General features: G+C 42.4%; 1 protein-coding gene across 1 annotated transcript; it reads left to right on the forward strand.

Moving 5' to 3' along the window:
• The first annotated feature begins 560 nt into the window (after positions 1 to 560).
• Positions 561 to 19,321, forward strand: SERINC3 (serine incorporator 3). Its single transcript, XM_082644807.1, has 10 exons — positions 561 to 718; positions 6,330 to 6,491; positions 7,329 to 7,522; positions 9,156 to 9,235; positions 9,886 to 10,023; positions 10,151 to 10,320; positions 11,466 to 11,556; positions 12,885 to 13,065; positions 15,711 to 15,938; positions 16,595 to 19,321. Exons 1-10 carry the CDS (start codon positions 680 to 682, stop codon positions 16,731 to 16,733), a joined length of 1,422 nt encoding a protein of 473 aa, XP_082500933.1. The 5' UTR covers positions 561 to 679; the 3' UTR covers positions 16,734 to 19,321.
• Positions 19,322 to 21,254: the final 1,933 nt, after the last annotated feature.

Below are 21,254 nucleotides of genomic sequence, written 5' to 3' on the forward strand. Positions count from 1 at the left end.
ATGTTAAATACATACCAGTCGCAAACACACTTTCTCTTTAGTTTGAAACAAGACTTTCTCACTCTGCCTTTCAGTGTTACTTAATGTCCTATATATACGTGCATCCTTAGATCCTTTCGGTCACCCCAAATGGTTTATATATCCCACAGTTTTAGGAAACAGTGCCCATCTTTTCTGCTTAACTTGAGCTCATCCTTCAGTTCTTAGACTTAATATAAATACCTCAGATTAAATATAAAGTCCTTCCAGGACTACTCCCTAACTGATTACCTTCTCCTTACATAGTAGGCATTAAATACACTTTTACTGAAAGAATATTTCCTCGTAATACTTTTTCATAGTAATCATCACAATATGCCATGGTGCGTTTCTGTCCATTGTCAGTCTCTTCTTAACTTGGCCGTAAATTCTTGTGCACTTCTGTACCCCACATCTTGACACAGTGGACTCCCAGGGAATGCAAACGAGATGAAGGAATAAACCCGGCTCTGTTCCTGCAGCCGGTTTAGCCCCGCCTCCTCACCCCAGGCCCGCCGAGGGCGGTGGGCGGGGCCACGCATGACGCAGGCCGCACGTTTCTGGCGTGAGAAACCATCGCGTTTCTGAGGAGACGCCTCAACCAGCAGTTACTACCGCGCTAGGAGCTTCCGCATCGGCCACCTCCATCACCGGCATCACCATGGGAGCTGTGCTGGGCGTCTTCTCCCTCGCCAGCTGGGTGAGTTCGGGGTCTGGTGTCTGCGTCGGTCCTATGGTTTGGGGGAGGGCGATAAGGGCTCCCCAAGCGCAGACCCCGACGGGCCTGGCGCCCGGGGCCCGGGGTTTGGGGGTCCTGCCCTGGGCTGCAGAGGGTATCCGGGGGTCCAGGATAAAATCCGCGATGCCCTGCAATGAGGATCAGGCGGTTCGCCTTCTGTGATAGTGGAGGAACGTAAGAGGCCAGCCCTCTATTGTTTACAATTTTGATTGCCCCGCCCCCGCGAGCCGTCCGGCCTCTGGGTTCCTCCGGAGCTGGAATGGGAAAGGGGACTGAGCTCGGCTCCCGGGGCCCGGGCTCTCTGGTTCATTTCCAAGCACCTTCTTAAGGTGGCGTCATTTATTTGAGCGGGGGTGGGTGGGGCTTGAATAATATTTTTATCCGCTAGCACAGGATTTGCCAAAGCTAGAGTCTGTGGCAGAGGTGAGATTTTAACCGAGGCCTGTCTGCGGTTCTGGCGCAATGGAAAGACGGCCTTGTGGATTATTATTCAGAATTGGAAGTCATGGCCTGAACATTTTGGGACCCTGTACAAGTCATTTCTTTCTGGCTTACCTTAAGATGAGGACAATCACCCCAGCATTCCTCGCCTCAAGAGCTGTTGTGAGGATGAAGTGAATAAATAGGTTGAATCACTTTGTAGATTGTAAACGCCGTATTTTAAAAAAGGAATTTTGGGATCTATGGAAGAGAATATGATGAGTTCACTCATACACTCGCTTCCGAGGAGCCTGATTCCTTAACATTATTTCCTTGTTTCCTAATTCCCCAGCTGACTTAAATGACCAAGGACTCTATCTCAGCTAATGCCACTACTTTTTCTTAGGGACAGAATGTATTTTCCATCCTTTAAGGTTGTTGATCTTAAATGAAAAGGGCAGTTGGTCTTTTAAGGGCCTAGATTGTAGTGGCTTTCCAGTTTTTCAACCTTGACCCAAAGTAAGAAATAAATTTTACGTGCTTGATTTAATACACCCATTTAGACACACGTTTCGTGAAATAATTCTTACCTTTGCCCTCTGCTGTACAATTTTTCTTTTCTATCACATTAAAAAAAAATCCTGGTCAGTTGATTTTCTTTCTTTTCTTTTTTTTTTTTTACACTTTACTAGTGGGTCAAACTCACTGTTTACAAAATAAATTTAGAAAAAAAATAGTTAAGAAGGAAATTAATTAGGGCGTGAATTGGTAGCTTGAAACTGGAAACACATTTTGGCTTTAATGTAAAGCTGAGATTTGAATTGATGCCATCAAAGCATTTCTACCTATAAATCACTTCTATATTTTATTGATTCCTTTTGTTCAAGAGGAACAGCAAGGGATTCGGTGTACCAGAGAATAGAATGAGTGAGGGGAAGAATAATAGAAAATGAAGTCAGAAAAGTAAAGGGAGCCAAATCACGTAGATACCCATTGGCCAATTTAAGGACGTTGGCTTTTACTCTTATGTGATTATGGGGATCCATTACAGAAAAGAGGAATGATGTGATCTGACCAGTGTTTTAACAAGGTTGCTGTGTGGAGAACAGATGTTAGAAAAGAAAGGGTAAAGCAGTGTAGGGGAGGAAAAACTTCCATTCTCAATGGGTTAGTGGTTGGGGCCTGTGAATTAAACTGAGAAAAGACAAATCAGCAAGAGAAAAAAAGAGTTCATGTACTTGTGCAACCCACATACATGCAGGGGTTCTTAGTGATGAATAACTCAAAGGGGTGGTTAGAATATAGGGCTTATTATATGCCTAACTTAATTGGGGTTAGGGTTAGGATTGGGTGGGGCAGAAAAGGGCTTCCATGGGAATAACAAATAGGTTTCTTTAGGAAAGACAAATGGGTTTTTAGGAGAACAAACAGGAGATAAGAAAATTTGTGATAGTACTTGTTTCTGTGGGTGCAGAGGTCTTTTTATCTTCTTCATGGCCATAAAGCTTCCTTGGAGAGAGAGAATTTATGGCAGTTGCTGCTTTCGGTCAGATGAGAGAAGCTCTGAGAAGGCATTTTTTTCTGCTTCTTTTGAGTCTCACATGTCTTCATCTGAAAATAATTTTTATACTAAGGGTTCTGAATGGGTTGCTGTAGCAGCGAGACAGGAGCTATTGCATTTAATCCAGGTGAGGGATGATAGTAGTGGCTTGGACCAGTGTGATAGCTGAGGATGCTATGAAAGTGGCCAGATTCTGGATACATTTTGAGGAAAGAGCTGATGTGCTGACAAATGGAATGACGGTTTTGGAAAAAGAGAAGGCATGGAGGATGACTCCAAGGTTTTTGGCCTTGGAGGAAGAGTATGGCAACAGAGCATGGCAACAGGCAACAGTCACATACTCTCCCTTTGGCAACAGGAAGAGTATGTGACTCACCTGGGTCCTTGGACTCTTTAATCAATTGAAATTGATGAGAGGCCAGAGGAGAATTTCAGCCAAGCAAGGGGGAGAAAAAACAAGTAACAGATGGGGGAACTGGTTCCTTAAATGGGATATGGGTAGGGGCGAATCAGTGGGTTGAGCAAGAGGTGTGGCTTAGGTAATCTGCTCTCCCCCTTGGTGGGGCTCTGTGCAGGGATGATGCACAGTACCCTGCTATTGCTCTGCGCACCTCAGAAGTGGCAGTTGGTTTGTGGCTTTTTTGTATCTTATCGTTCATGTGTGCAGTTATTTTGAGTCCCTTATAGTTTCTTTGTGTTCTGTTGCTCAAGGGTTAGTCCAGGTGCAAGCACTCAGGTAAAGGGTCCCAGGTTCCAGCCTATCTCAAATAGAGTTGTTTACTGAGAGGGGGAAGTGACATAACATATAGTAGGACAAGCTTATTCCACAGATTGAGTACCTACTGTGTAAAGGTGCAAGAGATATAACACTAGGTGGGCCCCCCTCAAGGTACAAGATATAAACAAGTAAGTAGGTGTATTGGTTTGCCAGGGCCTCATAACAAAGTACCACAGAATGGGTGACTTAAATTACAGAAATTTATTGTCTCATGGTTTTAGAGGCTAGAAGTCTGAGATTAAGGTGTCAGCAGGGTTGGTTCCCTCTGAGGGTGGTGAGGTAGACTCTGTTCCAGGCCTCTTCCCTAGTTCCTGGGGGTTTGGTAGCAATATTTGGTGTTCCTTGCTTTATCAGTCTCTGCCTTCATCTTCACATGGTGTTCTCCCTGTGATGCATGTCTGTGTCCAGATTTCTCCTTTTTATGACATCAGCCATGTTTGATTAGGGGCCCATTCTTCTCCAGTATAACATCATTTTACCTAATTACATCTGCAGCAACCCTGTTTCCAAACAAGGTCACATGCTGAGGTACTGGGGATTAGGACTTAAACATACGAATTTTGGAGGACACAATTCAACCTATAGCAAACAGTAGGCAACTATCATTAGTTTATTTAATTGGCTGGGGGGAAAAATAGCTAAAGGGAGTCAGGAGTGTGAGAGTACAGACAAAATAAACCCAAAGCAATTAGTGTCATTGTTTTCAGGTGTAAAATGTCTGTATTTCTGTCTGCGACCAGATACAGACTTCTATTACAGTCTTTTGACCCAGATTGTAGTTAAGAATTGGGGATGAGGCTGGGTGGTCAATTCCCCATGGCTGTTTTGATTATGGATATTAACGGTTACCTTGATATACGGAGCCCCTGCTATGAAAGGCATTGTGCTAGGTGCTATGTATTCCTGACATTATCTCATAAAAGATTATTACTGGGACCATACTGTAAAACCAGAATCCCCCAGCGTTGCATTTGCTGCTTCTGCTGATGATTCTGAACTAGCCTATCCTTGTAATGTGACTTCATAACGTCACCTATCAAAGCAATTCAGGTGGTTTCCTAATCAAGCATATAGAAGAATGACTCAAAGTATGTCCTCTCATCTGGAATGCTCATTAGGAGAATTTAGCCGACCAAAGATCGAGGTTACGTTTTTTTTTTTAATTGAGGTAAAATTCACATTACATAAAATTAACTATTTTAAAGTGACATTCAGTGACATTTAGTATATTCACAGTGTTGGGCTATCATCACACCTGTCTGATTCCAGAACATTTTCATCACCCCAAAGACAAACTCGATTTCTGTTTAGCAGTCTACTCTCTTCTCTCTACTCCCTCCAGCCTCTGGAAACCACTAATCTGCTTTCTATCTCTGGATTTACCTATTCTGGATATTTCATATGAATGAAATCATACAATATGTGACCTTTTGTGTCTGGCTTCTTTCACTTAGCATGATGTTTTCTAGGTTCACCTATGTTGTACCAGCTATCGGTACTTCATTTTTATGGCCAAATAACATTCCATTTTGTGGGTATACCACATTTTACTTATCCATTCATCAGTTGATGGACATTTGGGTTGTTTCTGCCTTTTGACAATTGTAGATGGTGCTGCTTTGAACATTCATATACAAGTTTTTGTTTGAATACCTGTTTGAGTTTTTTTGGGTGTATATGTAAGAGTGGAGTTACTGGGCCATATGATAATTCTATGTTTGACTTTGAGGAATCTCCAGGTTACTCTTTTTTTTTTTTTTTTTTTTAATTTATTTATTTTTGGCTGTGTTGGGTCTTCGTTGCTGTGCGTGGGCTTTCTTTAGTTGCGGTGAGCAGGGCTACTCTTCGTTGTGCGCGGGCTTCTCATTGCAGTGGCTTCTCTTGGTGTAGAGCACGGGCTCTAGGCACATGGGCTTCAGTAACTGTGGCACGTGGGCTCAGTAGTTGTGGCTACTCTTTTTTTTTTAAGTTGGCCTATTTTTATTAATTTATTTATTTTTGGCTGTGTTGGGTTTTCGTTTCTGTGCAAGGGCTTTCTCTAGTTGTGGCAAGCGGGGGCCACTCTTCATCTGTCGTGGCCTCTCTTGTTGCAGGGCACAGGCTCCAGACGTGCAGGCTCAGTAGTTGTGGCTCATTGTGGCTCATGTAGAGCATGGGCTCTAGGCACATGGGCTTCAGTAGTTGTGGCAGGTGGGCTCAGTAGTTGTGGCTTGTGGGCTCTAGAGCGCAGGCTCAGCAGTTGTGGCGCATGGGCTTAGTTGCTCCGCAGCATGTGGGATCTTCCCAGACCAAGGCTTGAACTCCAGGTTACTCTTGAATGGAGTTGAGTGCCTCTTGCTTTCATTATTTATAAGGGTTTCCATGTAATGTTGCCTTATGCTGTAATATCAGATTTGGTAGCTAGGATTCCCAGAAAACAGCAAGTGGAGTTAGTTTCTATTTTTCTTAGTATTAAGATATATTGTTTTTAAATAAAATATGCTGTCTGTGAGAACATAACCAACATTTATTGGGCTTTTACTATGTTTTAGGCACTGTGTTGAGTGCTCATTTAATATAGCAATGTCTGAGGGAGGAAGATTCTGTTATTGAGTTTAATTTACAGATGGAGAAATAAGCTGACATTATGTAACTTGTTGAGGTAAAGTGGCAGAAATAATATCAGATCCAGAGCCCATGCTTTTAACCACTTCCTCCCAGCTGTAGTTCTCAGTTAAAACTCTCAAAGCCTGGTTTGCCTCATCTTCTGTTCTGGATGTCACAAAGGAGTCCACTGAAGGAGGTCTCAAGTGGTGATGATGTGCTTATTACAGGTTCCATGCCTTTGCGGTGGTGCGTCATGTTTGCTGTGTAGTTGCTGTCCCAACAGTAAGAATTCCACTGTGACTCGCCTCATCTATGCTTTCATCCTCTTCCTGGGCACTATTGTATGTTGTATCATGTTTCACGAAGGGATGGAAACTCAGCTGAAGAAGGTAAGTAGAAGTAACCGTAACCTTATTTAACGTAGTGGTTTTTATTATTTTTATATTTTGCAGAGTTTTAGTTGTAATTAGTATTTATTTCTTCACTGTTGTGAAAGTCAAGTTTGTTGGATTTGTTGGGATTTTAAATTTTGGTTATAGTCAAGACACAGAATATAAAGGTATCAGTCTTTTCCCAGAGTAAAGGTAGTCAGAATGAACATCTTTAGTCTAATAGCTTTGGAAAAGCTATTAAAAGAGTGGCCCTAAAACTTTATCTTTTCTTGTATGTTTAGTTTTAAACATTTAAACTAGACTAGCCCTTCACCTTCGGAAGGAGTGGGTTGTAGCATGAAAACTCATAGGAAAATGGGAGATAACCTCATCCACAGATAAGGGCCAAAAAGAGAGCACTCAGGACTTCCCTGGTGGTCCAGTGGTTAAGAATCCGCCTTCCAATGCAGGGGACGCGGGTTTGATCCCTGGTCGGGGAAGTAAGATCCCACATGCCAGTGGAGCAACTAAGCCCGCGGGCTGCAACAAAGAGCCCGCACGCTGCAATGAAAGATCCCGTGTGCTGCAACTAAGAGCCAGCGCAGCCAATAAATAAAATATTGAAAACAAAAGAGAAAGAGAGCACTTGCCTTTTATTTTCAAAATGCAACTTGTTTATACTATTTGGTGATAAGATTGTAAGTGAATTGGAAGGCAAAGAGAAAAGTCCCGCAGGAGAGTCTTGCAGTTGTTTAAGTGGTCAGTTTTAAAAATCCAGGCTTTCCTTTCCTATTGTGGAATAGAATCTCTCTTTAAATGTGGATATTCCCATAACATTAAAATTGCTTTTTCCAGATTCCTGGATTCTGTGATGAAGGACTTAAAACCAAGGTGGCTGATACAATCATGGATAAAGATTGTGATGTGCTGGTTCGTTATAAAGCCGTATATCGTATCAACTTTGCCTTGGCCATCTTTTTCTTTGCCTTCTTTCTGCTCATGTTAAAAGTGAAAACGAGTAAAGATCCCAGAGCAGCGATACACAATGGGTTTGTAGGAATTATTTATTATTAACTTGTTATGTTATGATGTGCATCCTCAGCAGTTAATGTTGCCATTTTGATGAAAGCAGTAGAGTATGTAAATCAGTGGCCCAGATGTATTTCCGACCTACCATACATGGGAAGTTGTTTCAACGTCATTTTCAGTTAGAGCCCTGCAGCATGGAAGAGGTACAGTGGACAAGGAGAATCTTGTCTTTTTCCTGTATTTTTAAAAAATACCTTTGCTTAAAGTGCCTAGATTTTTATGGAACACCTATGAAACAGTTCAAGCATTGTACTAAGCACTACACACACACACACATTTTTTCTTTCTATTGTTAAAAGAGAAACATTTACCTGATATATTTAAACAGTATACAGAAAGATAAATAGTGAATATATTTGGGCCACTGATTCACGTATTCTGTCGCTTCCCATTCCTGATCCCCGGTTCCCCTTTACAGAGAGGTTAAATAAATTGCCTGAGATGTCTCAGCTAGTGAGGGTTGGAGCTAGGATTGAAACTCAAGTCTGTCCAGCTCCAAAGCTGCTTTCTTTACACTCTGCCATACAAGGCAGTCTTTAAAGATTGACTGAAAGTCAGGTTTGCTCCTGGCTTTCCCAGTGACGAACTGTGTGATTGTGGGCAAGGCATTTATGTCCAATCGCCTGACGTGCAGCAAGCCAACCTGAGATGCTGAGGTTTGCAGCAGAGACGGGAAGACAGACCTCAGATCCGCCTCCCCGAAGGCGAGAGGCTTTAGATATTTATGGGATAGAGGAGCAGAGTAGTCTTAGGTTTGGGGAAAGGGAATTGGACAAGGACCAAGGACATCAAAAGGATCATTCATTTTTGGCACTGACATCAAAAGCGTTATTCATTGCACATCTGTGCAGGCCCTGTTTTAGGGTCAGTGGTCCCAACCAGTCTTAGGCAGCTTGAACTGGACAAAAACTAACTCCCAGTTTCTGAAAAACAGCTTAAGCCCCCGTTACTATAGTGACCCATAAGTCAGAGGCACGTTATCTATAGGGGTAGTTAAAAAAGAGTCTTGTGGTATATTATCTAGGCTATATGAAGGTTGGAGAGTATGAAATTTGAAAAAAAAAATTACGATGAGCCTTTTGAAGGCAAGGCTGCAAGCGGGGGCGGTTCTTTAACCAGCTGTTCCCTTAGCACCGTTCTGTAAGGCAAGCTCAAGAATTTCTGTTAGGCACCAGTGTCTGTTAACTATGGGGCACGGTTTCAGGATGAGTTTTTTAACACTATGGGGCATGGTTTTACCATGTTGTAAAAGAAGGATTCGGTGATTCACTTTCCCCCAGATCTAAGTTGATTGCTTTATATTTAGCTAACATTGTTAGTTTATGCTCCAGAATTCTAGAAAACTTCCTATCTTTAAGTGCTAAAAGTAGGGAAATACTAAATAACATGTTTCTTTCTTGTGAATGTGCATGATTTGGTCTTTGTGCTAACGTTTGTCCTTAAATTGTATGAAGTAGTTTCATGTCAAATGAAGAAATAAGCCTAATCATGTTGGAAGTGGCTAGTGCTTTATTTTTGCATGTTAGAAATTCATTTTTCTCAGTGTAAGGGCAAAAATTAGCATTTCATAAATGCGCTTTTATATTTTAATAGGTTTTGGTTCTTCAAAATTGCTGCCATTGTTGGTATCATGGTTGGATCTTTCTATATCCCTGGGGGCCACTTCACCACAGGTATGGTTCACTATTAGGGGGGTCAATTATAATATATACAAACTCTACAAATGATTGTGTTAAAGCTACATTTTCATTACTGATTTTTGAAGAACTGGTAATTAAATGAGATGGTGTCCAATTACCATGACTTGGTACTAATATTAAGATATTAATTGATTGATTAAAGCTGGGAGGCATTCAGCCCACTTCTCAGCTGTTCTGGAACCATATGTTCGTTTGCCAATAGTTTCTCTTCTCACTTGGCAATACCAAGTTAATTGGGAGAGCTTGTCAACGTAAGGACTTGTAACCATGTGTTCCACTATTCCTGTCTTAAGCTGCTTCCTTATCGTGACATCTATGGATTTCCACTGTGATGTTTATCCCTGTAAGTAAAGGGAAAGGCTTATATCTTTTCCATTTGGAATGTCAGGCCCTAGGCTCCCCTTGGCACAAGCTAGAACAAGTTTTAAAAGGTCTGAAACCCAACAGAACACTTCTCAGAGAATGCCTTTGACTTTGGAATTGCAATAATCTTGCTGTACTGCTGGAGACAATGTCTTTATTACCTCTCTATTACTTGAATTGAAATCTTTTTAGAATGTTGGACAGTAACATTCTGAAATGTTGCTCCTTTGGTGAAGAGTAACTGTGCTTTTGGTTTGTAGCCTGGTTTTTTATTGGCATGGTGGGGGCTGCCTTCTTCATCCTCATCCAGCTGGTGCTGTTGGTGGACTTTGCTCACTCTTGGAATGAATCATGGGTAAATCGAATGGAAGAGGGGAACCCAAGGTGCTGGTATGCGGGTAGGTATCTAAACCCCTGTGAGAGCCATACTGCATTATGCTACGTTAAATAGGGTGAAAATTGGTCCTCGTTAGTATAAGAGTTTGTTATGATTGTGGGCATTCATGTTTGTTTTCTTTTTTCTAGCTTTACTGTCTGTCACAAGCATGTTTTATATCCTGTCAATCATCTCTGTCGTATTGCTCTACACATACTACACCAAACCAGATGGCTGCACAGAAAACAAGTTCTTCATCAGTTTTAATCTGATCCTTTGCATTGTGGTTTCTATTATGTCAATCCATCCAAAAATTCAGGTATGGTTGTGATTTCTGCTTCTTCCTCCTGTGAAGGATTTTTAATTAACGCTAAACTTGAAACCTAGGTAACCTATTGTACGAATTTATGTCCAAGTTTATCTACTTAAACATTTTTCTACTTCAACACGATAAAGTCTTCTTAATTATAACTTAATCACTCTAAAATGTGCCATTGAGGGCCAGTAAATGAATAATTTCCCTATTATTTAAGGAAAAGAACTATGTAACTTGAGAATTTATCATTCTTATAAAATTGTTTATATCATGAGAATGATTCTTAGGAATCTTTAGCAAAGATATTTTAGGGGAATTCAACTAGAAAAAATAATTGATTTTAATATTTAAAACACAGCTCATGCTCCTGAGTTTCCTCATTTAAATACAATATTTTTAAAATTCAGATGTGAATTTAGGTATGAAAAGAACATCTAGACATCACCTCTCCTTTTTTAAAAAAAAAAAATTATTTATTTATGGCTGCATTGGGTCTTTGTCGCTGGGCGCGGGCTTTCTCTAGTTGCAGCGAGCAGGGGGCTACTCTTCGTTGTGGTGCGCAGACTTCTCATTGCGGTGGCTTCTCTTGTTGCGGAGCACCGGCTCTAGGCATGTGGGCTTCAGTCGTTGTGGCTCGCGGGCTCTAGAGTGCAGGCTCAGTAGTTGTGGCGCACGGGCTTAGTTGCTCCGCGGCATGTGGGATCTTCCCGGACCAGGGCTCGAACCCGTGTCCCCTGCATTGGCAGGCAGATTCTTAACCACTGCGCCACCAGGGAAGCCCACCTCTCCTTTTAAGAGTGAGAAAACCGAAGTTCCAGAGAGGTGATGGGTCACCAAGCTAGCCAGTGGCAAAGCTTAGCTTAGATTTCACTATACCAAGGAACTAGTAGTAAATCTAAGCCTTTGTATGATATACAGGAATTTCCAGGATTATGAAATGCCTGAGAACCAGTAGTACATGCCTCCTCTTTCTTGGTTCTTTTTCAAGCTAACTCAAAACTGAAAGGTTACTTGTCATCTCTCAACTGTCAAGCAGAATTGAAAGGTTCTCAGTTAATAACAATTCAGTGGGTCCCAGGAAGTATGCTGGGTTTTAGAAATTCAGCCCTTGCAATTCCTATGGCATTGTTTTCTTTTTGATTCTGTAGGAACACCAGCCTCGTTCTGGCCTCCTGCAGTCCTCTGTCATCACCCTCTACACCATGTACCTCACATGGTCAGCCATGTCCAATGAACCTGGTAAGGGAGTTTTAATAACGCATTCATTTGATGAAAAGAAAGTAAGAAATGAGAATTTCCCTGGAAGTCCAGTGGTTAGGACTCCATGCTTTCACTTCTGTGGGTCTGGGTTTGATCCCTGGTCGGCAAGCTAAGATCCCACAAGGCGCGCCACGCAGACCGAAAAAAAAGAAAAAGAAAAAAGAAAGTAAGAAATTACTCCTTTGGTGGGCGCAGAAACTAGAGCTGGAGCAAATGTCAGACAAACAAATGAACAGACAAAAAACTTCACTTAAATGTACAGTGTCCACAGTATTTACCTTTCAGGTTTTATTCTCCATGTCTATTCATAGCTATTCAGAGCTGACAGCCTAAAGGACCACAGTCCTTTATATAGTCCAGGCTTTTCCCTGGACTAAGTCAAACTAGTTAAGAGCTGAACAAGGCAACATTGTTTTGGCCCTTTGTAGAATTACTTTAATTGAGTGTTACTTTGGTGGTACAGGCTCTAGAAGAAACAGCTGCAGGAAATCTCCTTTTGTTGATCTTATGGGATTGTTTCTCAGTGGGGGTATTTTATGGACTCCTTTTCAAGGAAAACCATTATTTCAGACCATTCAGTGATGACTCAACTTATTTTTATTGTATTCCTGTGTAACTATGTAGAAACAAAACTAGGGATAAACTCCTTGTGCTTTTTTTTTTTTTTTTTTTTGGCTAACCAGGCCAAGTTTATTGAATCTAACCTTATTTTGCAAACAAATTAGTCTTTTTTTTAACTTTTTATTTTATATTGGAGTATAGTTGATTAACAGGGTTGTGATAGTTTCAGGTGTATAGCAAAGTGATTCAGTTATACATTTTCCCATTTAGGTTGTTATATAATATTGAGCAGAGTGTCCTGTGCCGTACAGTAGGTCATTGTTGGTTATCCATTTTAAATATAGCAGTATGTACATGTCAGTCCCAACCTCCCTAACTATCCCTTCCCCCCACCCCTCCCCCCTGGTAACCATAAGTTTGTTCTCTAAGTCTGTGTAAACTCCTTGTGCTTTAAGCACAACTATAGAGCCAAAAAGACTTGCCAGTTAAATTTCAAACCCAGTGAAATCAAGATTGACATTTATGATATTTGACAATACTTTGTTGTTGTAGTTTCATTTCTTTTTTTCTAAAACTAAGTCTCTGGTTGCAACACAGATGCGTTACTGACTGCCCAGCTGCAGGTTCTTTGAAGTGTAGCATTCCCATGTTTTAAATCACAAATGAGTGATGTCTAGCACACCCCTCAAATCCTTTTGGACCAAGATGACTTATACCGAAAGATATAAACAATTTCTCATTTTCAGATCATTCCTGCAACCCTGGCCTATTGAGCATCATTATGCACATGACCTCACCAACCTTGGCTCCTGCAAAAGCAACTGCTCTTGTCCCTACTCCGGCTGCACCATCGCAGAGTGGGCCTTCTCTGAATAAAGAGAACTTTATTGGGCTGGTCGTCTTTGTTCTCTCCCTTTTGTATTCTAGGTAAGTTAAAAAGTACTTAGGACAAGATTCTTATGAACGTTAGTAATAGAGTGAAGAAGCTATTTTGCTTTCAAAAAACAGTGAGAAGAATTACAAAAATTTAACTCTTTCTTATTAAAGTCATTGACTTGCTTCAGTTACCCTGCTGTGTACATTCTTTGAGTTCAGTAAATCCTCTCATCAAATAATTCCTCCCAGGCTTACTAAGAGATACAGTTCTCCTTTGTATAGGAGGATAAAGCCCTTACCTGACCCTAGATTAGCTAGAATAGTGGCTCTGAAAATTGGTTGGCTTATTTTTTCTTAAAACAATCTTTATTTTCTGATCACTGTAAATAACATTTAAACAACTACAGAATTTTATACATGAAATGTTAGTCTGTAGTTAATCCAGGACACCAGATATAACCTATGTTAGCAGCGTTCACTCATTCTCCCACCCATTTTTATTGATATTGTCTGTGTAAGTGTATGTTACTTTAATAATTTTAAAATATGAAATAATAAAAATGGGCAAGGATATATTTATATAAATTAATAGCTTAAGTGAGAACAGTAGGAAATAAAATGGTCCTTCCTCTAAATTTACCTCTTCTATGATTAACATTTTGCTACATATTATTTCAGGCTTTTTTCCTTTGCTTATACTTACTGTCTATTGACCTATCTGTATGTATGTAATTATGCATATTTTTATAAATAGTTACATACATAATTTTATTTATATCACTTGATATCTAATTTTTAAAAAATAAATTGGGAGCAGGCTTCCCTGGTGGCACAGTGGTTGAGAGTCCGCCTGCTGATGCAAGGGACACGGGTTCGTGCCCCGGTTCGGGAAGATCCCACATGCCACGGAGCGGCTGGGCCCATGAGCCATGGCCGCTGAGCCTGCACGTCCGGAGCCTGTGCTCCGCAACGGGAGAGGCCACAATGGTGAGAGGCCCGCGTACCGCAAAAATAAATAAATAAATTGGGAGCATTCTATAGAACAGTATATATACTGTTCTGAAATACCTATGAATTTGTCATAATTTGGATAGCTTTGTACATAATGTGTAGATTTATCCTTTTTTCTCTTTTTTTTTTTTTTTTTTTTTTTGTGGTACATGGGCCTCTCACTGTTGTGGCCTCTCCCGTTGTGGAGCACAGGCTCCGGACGCGCAGGCTCAGCAGCCATGGCTCACGGGCCCAGCCACTCCGCGGCATGTGGGATCTTCCCGGACCGGGGCACGAACCCGTGTCCTCTGCATCGGCAGGTGGACTCTCAACCAGTGCGCCACCAGGGAAGCCTCTTTTTTCTTTTTTTAATGATTGCTTAAAATATGGGTTGGCAAATAACAGCCCTTTGGGCTGGCTTCCTCTTTTTTTTTTGCGGTACGCGGGCCTTTCACTGTTGTGGTCTCTCCCGTTGCGGAGCACAGGCTCCGGACGCGCAGGCCCAGCGGCCATGGCTCACGGGCCCAGCCGCTCCGTGGCATGTGGGATCCTCCCGGACCGGGGCACAAACCCGTGTCCCCTGCATCGGCAGGCGGACTTTCAACCACTGCGCCACCAGGGAAGCCCCTAGGCTGGCTTCCTGTTTTTGTAAATAAAGTTTTATTGGCATACAGCTATGTTCATTTGTTTTCATACTGTCTGTGACTGTTTTTGTTTTCCTTTGATTCTTGATCTTGGGGACAAAGCTTTTAGTCTTTCACTATTAAGTATGATGTTAACCCTGACTTTTTGATAGATGCCCTTTATCAGTTTGAGGAAGTTTTTCTCTATTTCTGTTTGGAGTTTTTATCATGAAAAAAATATCTAGATTTTTGTCAAATGCTTTTTCAATGTCTGTTGAGATGTTCATGTGGGTTTTGACCTTTATTTGTATGTACTTTTTTATTCAGTCATTTAACAAACTTTTAGTGAGTATCTGCTGTGTACTAGAAATGCATAGATGACTAAGGTCATTGTTGTCAAAAAGTTCTATGAATAGCAAGGAAGACAGGAACAGTAAGTGACGAGTAAGGAGCTGTGGGAATTTAATCCAGCCTAGTGATAGGGCGATGCCAGGGAAGACCTCCTAGAGGGCACAGCATGATCAGAGAATTTAAAGGGTGATTAAGTTAGCTGGGGGAAGGTGGGCAGTGCATTCCAAGCAAAGGAGAGAGGTACTTGTGAAGTCCTGGAAACAGACATTGAGAGCATAGTATGTTTGGGGAAACTCCTAGGCAGTTAAACCCTCAAATTGTAACTGATGAGAGTACTGTCTCTGTCTTGTGATGACAGGCAGCAGTTCACAACTTTAAGCAAACCCTTCAGAAGCCCTTCGGTCCCCAAAGCAGGAGCAGTTCAGAAATAACCTTCATGTGTGTAGGCCAGTGACAGCATTTCGTCTTCATGGCCCCTTTCTTTTTTTTTTTTTTTTTGCGGTACGCGGGCCTCTCACTGCTGTGGCCCCTCCCGTTGCGGAGCACAGGCTCCGGACGCGCAGGCTCAGCGGCCATGGCTCACGGACCCAGCCGCTCCGTGGCATGTGGGATCTTCCCGGACCGGGGCATGAACCCGTGTCCCCTGCATCGGCAGGCGGATTCTCAACCACTGCGCCACCAGGGAAGCCCAATGGCCCCTTTCTGACTTACCTTCTTGGGGTCACTCTCCAGCATCCGCAATGCCAGCAATAGCCAAGTAAGTAAGCTGACCCTGTCAGGAAGTGACAGCGTGATCCTCCGTGATACGACTGCCAACGGCGCCAGCGATGAGGACGATGGACGGCCTCGGCGGGCTGTGGACAACGAGCGAGAGGGCGTGCAGTACAACTACTCCATATTCCACCTCATGCTCTGCTCGGCTTCCTTGTACATCATGATGACCCTGACCAACTGGTACAGGTAGGAGGCAGAGAGAGAGAGAATCGAGGGAAAAACACTTAGCCCCTTGGGGTTGCCTATAGAGTCTCTATCCATTGCCCTGACTTCAGAATCCCCTTTCTTTACCCTTATAATGAAGTTGTGTTCAGTGCTCTTTTCTGAAATACTTTTGACTTTTTCTCCTCTTGCATTTGAAATCCAGTTGGAATTCTTACAGTGAAAATCATGGGAAGCCCTTCCAAACTTGAGTTACTTGAGAGAGAAAATCATGACATTAAGTGAGCTGACTTGTCTTTGTTCCCTGATTTTTCTCTGTCTAGAGATGTCCGTATAGAGTATTCTGATCAAAGTAATCATGTGGTAAGGAAGGAGAGTTTCAGGGAGGTCATTTCAATCTAGACTTTGACCAATATGTAGAAGAGCCAGATGTTCCTGAAGAACTTTTTGCAAGGAATAGTCACGGTTCTTCATGAAGAAGCAAGAAGATAAAAGCTGTTTTGAGAGGCAGAGTCCCCTGTTCATAAAAACTAAAAATCACAGCTTTCTCAAGTCTCTTCTAGAAACTTACTAGGGAGTCGTGTCAGTCGAATTTCACTGGAGCATTTCTTAGCTTTTGCTGAGGGGCTGCTGAATGCTGATATTAGGCTCCTTTACCTACCTCTCTGCTGTTTTCTTAGCCCTGATGCAAACTTCCAGACCATGACCAGCAAGTGGCCAGCTGTGTGGGTCAAGATCAGTTCCAGCTGGGTCTGCCTCCTCCTCTACGTCTGGACCCTTGTGGCTCCGCTCGTCCTCACTGGTCGAGACTTCAGCTGAAGCTTTGAGTGCCAAGGACACCACTGAAATTCATAAAGGTCTCCTTTGCTGAAAGCTCACATCCCTTTTACTTTTGCTTCAACTAATATATTAAGCAAACTCTCTGCAAATAAGACTATATCCAGGTTTATATCAGAGGGCAAGAGTGAATGATGCTTGATGCAGGATCAGAACTTTTAGTTTATATTATGTTTATTTGTAAGGATATAGAGTAAAGGGAACGTTTGGCCTTTTAAAGTGAACTACAGCTGTGCTGTGAAGAGAGTTCTTTATTAAGACTTGTAGGTTCCTACAACTTTGATTTAACGTGTAAGACAGAAAAATGTTGGATATTTGAGGCCGTCGTTAATATATTTCTATTGCAAAATCTTTAAAAAGCATAGTAATTGTAATAATTATAACAATGCATTTCTATGACAGTTTTCTTCTATGAAAGTCTTGTGTGAAACAAGCCCTTTGTTCAGTGCTTAAACTCATAGTGCTTGGGGAGAGGAGTACATGGGTCTTGCCCCAGAAGAGGGGTTGCTGGTATGGCTACTGTTTCTGTATCTTGAGTTTTTTCATTTACTTTGTTTTATACTACAGCCTTGATGCTGCTTGATTTAAGCCTGTGGCTTTGCCAGAAATGTTAATTTCAATTAAATGCTTTGTAGGTTTGGTTAAACTGAAGATTCACTTGGGAAAACCGTGCAACTTTAGTCTATGTAATTATCTTGCTATGAGTATGTAAAAGTATAATGCATGTGAATTTATTATATTTGCACTATAAAGGTATTTGATTAAAATAGAAAGACAAGCTTTTAAGGCCCTTTCTTTAACAGCTTTTATCAGTTAGCAGCCATTCTATGTTTTTCATTTTTTTTGGACATATGGACAGTCAGGTTTATAAATCATCTTGCAGAATGCTCCTGTTCCTTCTAAAACTTAAGGTCTGGCTGGTGAGTAAAGTCTTGGACTCATCTGGAAATGGTACTAAATATCTTTTCTGGGCAAGACACTTGGGTAGACGAGAGAGAAGGTAAGCGCTGTCGGGAAACTTCTTCGGGAGAGGTAGCACACAGGGCGGTAGAACAGGACAGTTCACTCAGGGAAGATTTACTGAGCGTTCTGTACCAGGCCCCGTCAGGTTCTGGGATGCACCTTGAAACGTGACAGACAGCGGCTCTGCCATCTTGGACTTAGAGTTTCGAGTAGGGTATAATGAGCTGACAGGTAGTACAACGTGTTGTGATTAGTGTTGTGATTTAGGAATTGCAGAGAACTCAAAGTAGAGGTGCTAGGTTGGGGTGTCTGTCATGGTAGGCTTCTTGGAAAAAGTGTTGTCTAAGCCAAGAAATGTTAGGAGTTAGCTAATAAAAGAGAAATGGGGAAGGGGAATGGCATTGCTGAAGCGTAGCCTAAACGGTATGTTAAGGGTAGGGAGATAAAAAAAAAAAAGTTCAGTGAAGCTGTAAAGGGGAGAAGTGGGCAGGGACTAGGTCACGAAGGGCTTTGTAAACCACACTGAAGAGTTTGGACCTCATGCGAGGGCAACTGGGAACATATTCACATATTCCGAGTGACGTGGACGAATGATGTCTTCAGTCACTGTGGCTGATATATGGAGAATGGATTTAGGGACATGAGGCCAGGGGCAGTCCATATAATAAGATCTGAAACAAAGAAGTCAAAGTGAGGATGGAGAGAAACTGACAGCTGAGAGCTACTGAGTAATTAAAAATTTTAACTCGGCAATTGATTAGCTATGGGGGAGAGGTAGATTCCTGAGTGATGCTGGTTTAATCACCTGAGTGTATGGTGGTTCTGTTTGTATGGTGAGAAAAACCGGAAGGGGAGGAACAATTTGCGCTAGAAGAAAGATGGGAGGTGGTCCCTCAAGATGGCTAAGAGTCAGACTGTTCAGGTTTGCAAACAAGCTTTGTCATTTTCTACCAGTCAGACTGGTCAGTTAATACTTACTGAGTATATACTATGCTTTATGACCTTGGGCAAATGACAAGCTGTCTGAGCCTCAGTGTTTCCTTTGTTTGAAAGTTTATCTTAGTACAAGATTGTTTAGGGAGTAAAACTACTTTGCAGAGTGCTTAACCCATTTTAAGCACCATCTGGTGGTAGCTGCTAATCTCCATGTGGGCTAATATGAGACTGGACAATAGTCAAAGGTCAGAGATATTCAGCCATAATCTGGTGGAGGTTAGATTTGAGGTGTTCTTACAGAATTAAACAGATGGGATGTAGAGGGGACAGTCTCAGTTGAGCTGTAGGTGAGGGGTCAGGAAACAGGGCTTGATATGAAGTGTTGGAACCGCCACCATTTAAACCAGTACCTTATGCCGTGGTTCAGAGATAAAGTTGCCAGGGATTTGGGGGGCAGTTCGGGGAGGTGTAGCCCCTTACTTTGCCATTGAAAAGCAATCACCTCATTTTCCTTAAAGCAGGGCCAGCCAGATTAAGACTTTTAAAGGTCCTGAACTTCCAGAACATTACCGTGTACCATCCCCCACCTTATGTCCTTTAAGGTAAAAGCAATACTAAACTGTAAAGTAAATGTAACAAAGTCCAATAAAGGTTTTATTTTTTTCTCATGACGATAACTTTGATATTAATTTGAAATAACAAATTCTCTTTAAAAACGAGAGGGCAGTGTCCCTGCTTTGCTTGGTTACACCCTAAGAATAAGTTAAAGTTGGCCTGTTGATAGGACACCCAGTAGTTTACTCAAGACTCAAGTGAATTTTACACACGTTGAGTGCTGAATTATACACATGCATAAAAAATGTCAGTATTTTCGGTAAGCCCAGGATTATACTATAAAGCAAGGGAGTATTGAGTCCTCAGACCTCATGGTGTTATCCCATTCCAGAAGAGTCACCTGGTGTCTTATCACCATGAACAGTCCTCTCTGTCCCCCACTATTGCAGATTGGGGTCCCTGGCTTTGAGGTCAGCAGTGTGCTCTAGGAACTCATCAAAGGCAACATCCGTGGCTGCCAATTACATGCTTAGAGCTGGGAGAAAGCTTATAAGGTAAGCCCTTGTTGGATTTCCCTGTCTGGGTTGCTCTTGCTAGGTACTCAGTTGGATGGGAAATAAAACTCTTGACAACCAAAGATACTCCCAAAAAATGGCCATAGACCTGGTTTTCAGTGCTTTTTGATGTTCTGGACCAAACCACGACTGACGCCTAATTTAAACCAGGAGAGCTTTTTCGTCCATTCCAAGTCCCTGCTTGATTATATTTTTCTTTTTACACAGTCAAGCTAAAGTGAGTATTCAGTAATGTGAGTCATGCATTTGTTCTCTGTGGATTGATGGCAGGTGCCAGGCTTATGCTTATTAATGGGAGCTGCTGTTCATCTCTTTACACTTGTGTGTTTGTCTATCCATCCTGTTACCTAGGAGCCCAAATCAGGCAGCCTACTGTGGTCTCCTAATTACCGCTGAATGACTCAAGCCACGTGATGCCTGTAGCCTCAGGTGAAGAAAAATGAGAGCTACCCCAAAACAGCAACATGTACCAAGCAATGAACAGACATTATCTACAGCCCTGTAAGGTGGTGATGGTTCTCCCCCTTTTTCTTTTCTTTTTGCAGTACGCGGGCCTCTCACTGTTGTGGCCTCTCCCGTTGCGGAGCACACGCTCTGTACACGCAGGCTCAGCGGCCATGGCTCACGGGCCTAGCCGCTCCGCGGCATGTGGGATCCTCCCGGACCGGGGCACAAACCCGCGTCCCCTGCATCGGCAGGTGGACTCCCAACCACTGCGCCACCAGGGAAGCCCAGTTCTCCCCCTTTTATAGATCAAACCAAGGTCTAGAGAAGTTAGTGTCTTGCCCACAGGTACTTAGTAAGAGGCAAAGCAGAGAAGCAAACCCAGGGCTTGATTTTTTCCAATTAGACCCCAATTTCCCTTGGCCCATAAGGATGTAGAAGACAAGATAAACTAGAGACTGCCTAGAGACATGTAGGGGAGCCAGCTGGCTCTCTAAACGCATCACTAATGAAGGAAAGTTAGTAGCTGCCTGAAGGCAATAACTGCTATCTTACTGGGTCACTGTATCCCAAGGTACTGGCACCTTATCAGATTAGAGAGTGAACATTTGGTTAAAAAAATTTTTTTTCCAGAAAAGTAGTGCCCTAAAGGATTTTATTACTCACCAGCTTTATTTATTTATTTATTTATTTATTTTTGAAGGTGGTGTTGGTAGGAGTTTATTAATTTATTTATTTATTTTTGCTGTGTTGGGTCTTCGTTTCTGTGCGAGGGCTTTCTCTAGTTGTGGCAAGTGGGGGCCACTCCTCATCGCGGTGCGCAGGCCTCTCACTATTGCGGCCCCTCCCGTTGCAGGAGCACAGGCTCCAGACGCGCAGGCTCAGTAGCTGTGGCTCACGGGCCTAGTTGCTCCGCGGCATGTGGGATCCTCCCAGACCAGGGCCCGAACCCGTGTCCCCTGCACTAGCAGGCAGACTCTCAACCGCTGCGCCACCAGGGAAGCCCCTACTCACCAGCTTTAAATGCAAT

This window comes from Mesoplodon mirus, assembly GCF_964341445.2.
Source record: "Mesoplodon mirus genome assembly, chromosome: 15".
NCBI lineage: Eukaryota > Metazoa > Chordata > Mammalia > Artiodactyla > Ziphiidae > Mesoplodon > Mesoplodon mirus.

Bases quoted from the DNA above. Each gene is read 5' to 3' on its own strand.
- SERINC3 (XM_082644807.1), top strand. From the start codon at position 680: ATGGGAGCTGTGCTGGGCGTCTTCTCCCTCGCCAGCTGG. The intron at 10,024-10,150 runs GTAGGTATCTAA...TCTTTTTTCTAG, and splicing joins CCCAAGGTGCTGGTATGCGG to CTTTACTGTCTGTCACAAGC. The intron at 10,321-11,465 runs GTATGGTTGTGA...TTGATTCTGTAG, and splicing joins CAATCCATCCAAAAATTCAG to GAACACCAGCCTCGTTCTGG.